The sequence below is a fragment of the Trachymyrmex septentrionalis genome, unplaced genomic scaffold (genome assembly GCF_001594115.1).
Source record: "Trachymyrmex septentrionalis isolate Tsep2-gDNA-1 unplaced genomic scaffold, Tsep1.0 scaffold40, whole genome shotgun sequence".
In the NCBI taxonomy this organism is placed as follows: domain Eukaryota; kingdom Metazoa; phylum Arthropoda; class Insecta; order Hymenoptera; family Formicidae; genus Trachymyrmex; species Trachymyrmex septentrionalis.
The window spans coordinates 1026556-1030487 of NW_017305569.1; the positions used below are offsets into that span (position 1 = coordinate 1026556).

At 29.7% G+C, this 3932-nt stretch overlaps 1 protein-coding gene across 5 annotated transcripts in view; it reads left to right on the forward strand.

Moving 5' to 3' along the window:
- The window catches only part of LOC108750977 (multiple C2 and transmembrane domain-containing protein 1), a 28299-nt gene that overhangs the window by 9077 nt on the left and 15290 nt on the right, over positions 1–3932 (forward strand). For all 5 annotated transcript variants that reach the window (XM_018490868.1, XM_018490871.1, XM_018490870.1 and 2 more), the window contains exon 3: positions 499–906. In XM_018490868.1, coding sequence (XP_018346370.1) covers positions 499–906 — 408 coding nt within the window. The remainder of the gene's footprint in view (positions 1–498; positions 907–3932) is intronic.

Genomic DNA, 3932 nt, shown 5'->3' on the forward strand with positions numbered 1-3932 from the left:
TGTGTGTGTGTGTGTATGTTTATTTTTTTTTTAATATCAAATTGTCTAAAAACAGATTAGTCAAAATGAGAGAGAGAGGGAGAGAGGGAGGGAGGGAGGAAGGGAAGGAGAGAGAGAGAGAGACAAAGTTTAATAATATAAAAAGATATAAAATAGAAAATATTTATGGATATACAGCAGACAAATTTTATTAAACATTTCAATTAAAATAAACTTTAATTAAATGTATTCTATTAACACAGATGCAACAAATAAAATAAATGTAAATTGTCTCGTAATCGTTGTGCAATTTCATATACCGATGAGAAGGGAAATGTCTGTTTAGACATCTGTACACACTAAATAAAATTACTAAGTCGTCAAAGTTGTTTATACTTTGTTTATTCAAATCTTTTCATTGTTCACGTAATAAAGTTTATCGCGACAATGCCAGCAAAACTTTCCTTCCCCATGCACTCAGTACTGCAACTTAACCGAAAATTGCATTTTGACTTGCAGGTAACACCAGCGCCCAAGAGAGATCCAGACTGAACTTGAACGGGAGCCGTCAGCTCTCGAAAAGCGCCACGGAGCTCCGAGACAGCGAGATTGCAAATAGCTCGCCGTCGAGGCGAGGTGATGGATCGGGCGAGTCCGGCATCATTCATCATCATCGGCATCATCGGCATCACGGCACGGTGGCCCAGCGTACCCACACTTTCTTTGCGACTTTGAAAAGTCGCTGGTCGCGCAGCAGGAGCAAGGAGCGGAAAAAATCCAAGGATGCCGGTAGCGTGCAATCGCAGGACGCGGGCCAACTAAAAAATCTTGGTGTCGAGTCCGACTATGCCGCCGATTATTCCTCTGAGCACAGCAGAAGTTCCTCGGCCACTCAAAGCCCGGCCAGACACTGCCTCAATCGCCCAGGTAAGCGATTATTTCTCTGACCGATATTCTACTGACCTGTGCCAAATTTGTCAGATCTCAGAATACTATCTTAACATAGAATACTATGTTAATAACACAGAATACTATCAAACAGATACTATCTTAAATTAAAATGCAGAACCAATAAAAAAAATTATATGCCTGGGAAAGAAACAAGATTAAAAGTGTAACACTTTTATGTGCACGCCGATGACCTGGTTATAAAATTTCCTTTATATCTCATAATCTCAGCATCAACGTATTGCATAACTACAACCTTGTATAGTTTGATTTTCAAACCAAAGATTTTGAAGAGACTTTGATTTATCTTTGTATTTCTCTCTCTTCATATATCATCTAGTTAAGTAAAACAAATGTAAGAACTACAGAATAAAAAATGTAAAAGCAATTATTTTAAAAAAATTGACAAAAAATTTTTTAATATTATTATTATTTAAAAAATATCAATAAAACCGTTTTTGAACGATTTAAAAATCTTTATTTAATTATTTATTAAACAGGAAAAAGCAGCCTAGAAATTAAGAAATACATAAAGTATATAATTTTAAAATTTTTTATATATAATGATAATATTGTCATAAATGACGTTGAAAATTTTGAAGAATTACGTTGTACTATCTATACATATACAAAATTGAAAAATTTATCGTTTAATATTCTCGTAACATGATAATTTTATTCGCATAGCTTTGTAATATACCTGCTATGCAGCATTAAATGCATTGTGAACTGGATCAGTGCAATGAAGTATAAATAGCGTTGTTTGCATTGTTTGCAGTAATGCTTTTCGACCAATATTTGGTGAAACATTAATGCCTCAATTGTGTCGTCTCCACAGCTTCATTTATTGCAAGCGAAATTGAGTCATTTATATAAACGTTCACATCTGTATAGGAATAAAAATATTTATTTTTTTCTTTTTATGATTTATTTGAATGATTCATAATTTCAATATTTAATACTCTTTTCATTACAATTATATATTTAAATATTATATTTAATATCATAATTAATTTAATTTAATTGATAAAATTAAAAACTTCACTTATATTTTTCAAAATTTTTTAATCGGAATTTTATTCTCTAAAGCGTAGAACGTAGAAAAATAACAATCAATGGTTTGATTAAAATCAAATATTGTTTTAATTCATTTATTCAAATATATGTATAGAGCATTTACAATGTTTTAAAAAATAAAAAATCTTGATTATAACTTAAGAAACACGCAGTTTCTGATTTGATCAATTTATTTATTAAATTACAAAGTCTGTAAATTCCGCTTTGTTTTGTTTTCTGTTTTTATGATGTGACTTGAAACACACCAGTTTATCTGTAAAAATTATCGGATAAATACCGTGTTTACATTTACAATTAATATTTGTATTATAGTTATTATCTTTAAAAAATAGTTTTTTTAATCCGTTTATCAAGTCTTTGTCGTATTCGAGTGCGTTCTTTGTGCAATTGCTCTTTTTTTTATTCAAAGTCGTTACTTTGAACGATAAAAGTTGAAGCGCACTGATCTATGGATACAGATGACTGTTAAAGGGTTAAAAGATTTAACCTTTGGAATTATGTCTAGGTCGCACGGATATGATCTAGAGTATTGAAGAATTAATATTTGTTGAATTTTAACAGCTAATTACTCGGAAGTTGTTGCATTTTCAAGTAAATCAATTTACAGTTTTTTAAGATTAAATTTGAGAAATTTTAATGGAGGACTATTAATATTTTAGATTGATTACGTCGAAAGTCCGACAACCATATCAGCACGCAATTATAATTTCTGAAATTAATTCATTTAAATAAATATATATAATAGTTCAACATCTTAACATTCAGACCGTAGTGGCGCTTCGTACTTAAAGTAATGCATCTAACATAAGCGGTCTTATTTCCAATCTTATTAAATCAATTAAGTTTGACAAGTTAATTACCTAACTCGGTAATTGATCCTTTTTGTGAAATCATTGTATCGTGCAAATTAATACTCTGATGGAACATTAAAACACAAATTTACATCGGAATATGAATATAGATGCACATTTAAGTGCACATATTTAACATAATGTGAGCCAATTAATTACGACATTTAAAATATATTATAAAAATATATGAATATGTTAAAATAAAACTAATTGTCCGGTCAATGCACTATTATACTGAAAATTTCTTCAAACTGTTGTTCGAGTGTTAAAAAATATATTAAGTCCGTTATATCATGACAACATTGTTTGTGGATGAGTGCTACTTCCATACTTGATAATTTTATTTCTGATAAATGAGTTTGTTATTAATCTCTTATAAACAAATTGAAACTCAACGTATTCAGATCATTCTCTTATATTGTACAGAACATCGTTAATCTGTTTCTCAAATAAGCATAATGGGGTCAGTGTACAATTATTAATTTAGTATTAAACTCTTTGTTAAAATCTCGTTTTTTAATTTCTATTATAGTGACTTTCTTAATAGTTTAAATACTCAACGAGATACAACAGACGAAGATTACAGTCTTAACGAAAATTATAGCTTAACGATGTATTTTACACTTTCGACAACACATATCAAATGAATTCAATGTATACTGGAAGATTATATTTTTTGCACTTTGAAGAGGACACAATATTGATGTCGAAACGTCTGTAATTATATTATATTTTTGGAATACATGAATCATTATAATCACACCGAACATCTTATGTAGGCTCTCATTGGCAAATTTCCTTAAGTTTGTATTGAAAAAATATTACGTCAATAAAGTTTACATTTATTTATTAACTAATTGTGAAATTAGTCACACCAGTATTGTGTGTCACACTAGTTTGAAGAATAGTCTGAAAAAATCATCGATATAATACCGTATTGTCTGGACAATTAACTCCGCGATTGTATATTAAGAAAATACAGATTTTGAATGTTTATATATGGAACAAAATTTGTTATTATATGAAATCAAATTTGTTATTTCCATCTAAATAATTAACTGGAGGAACACGTTCAAC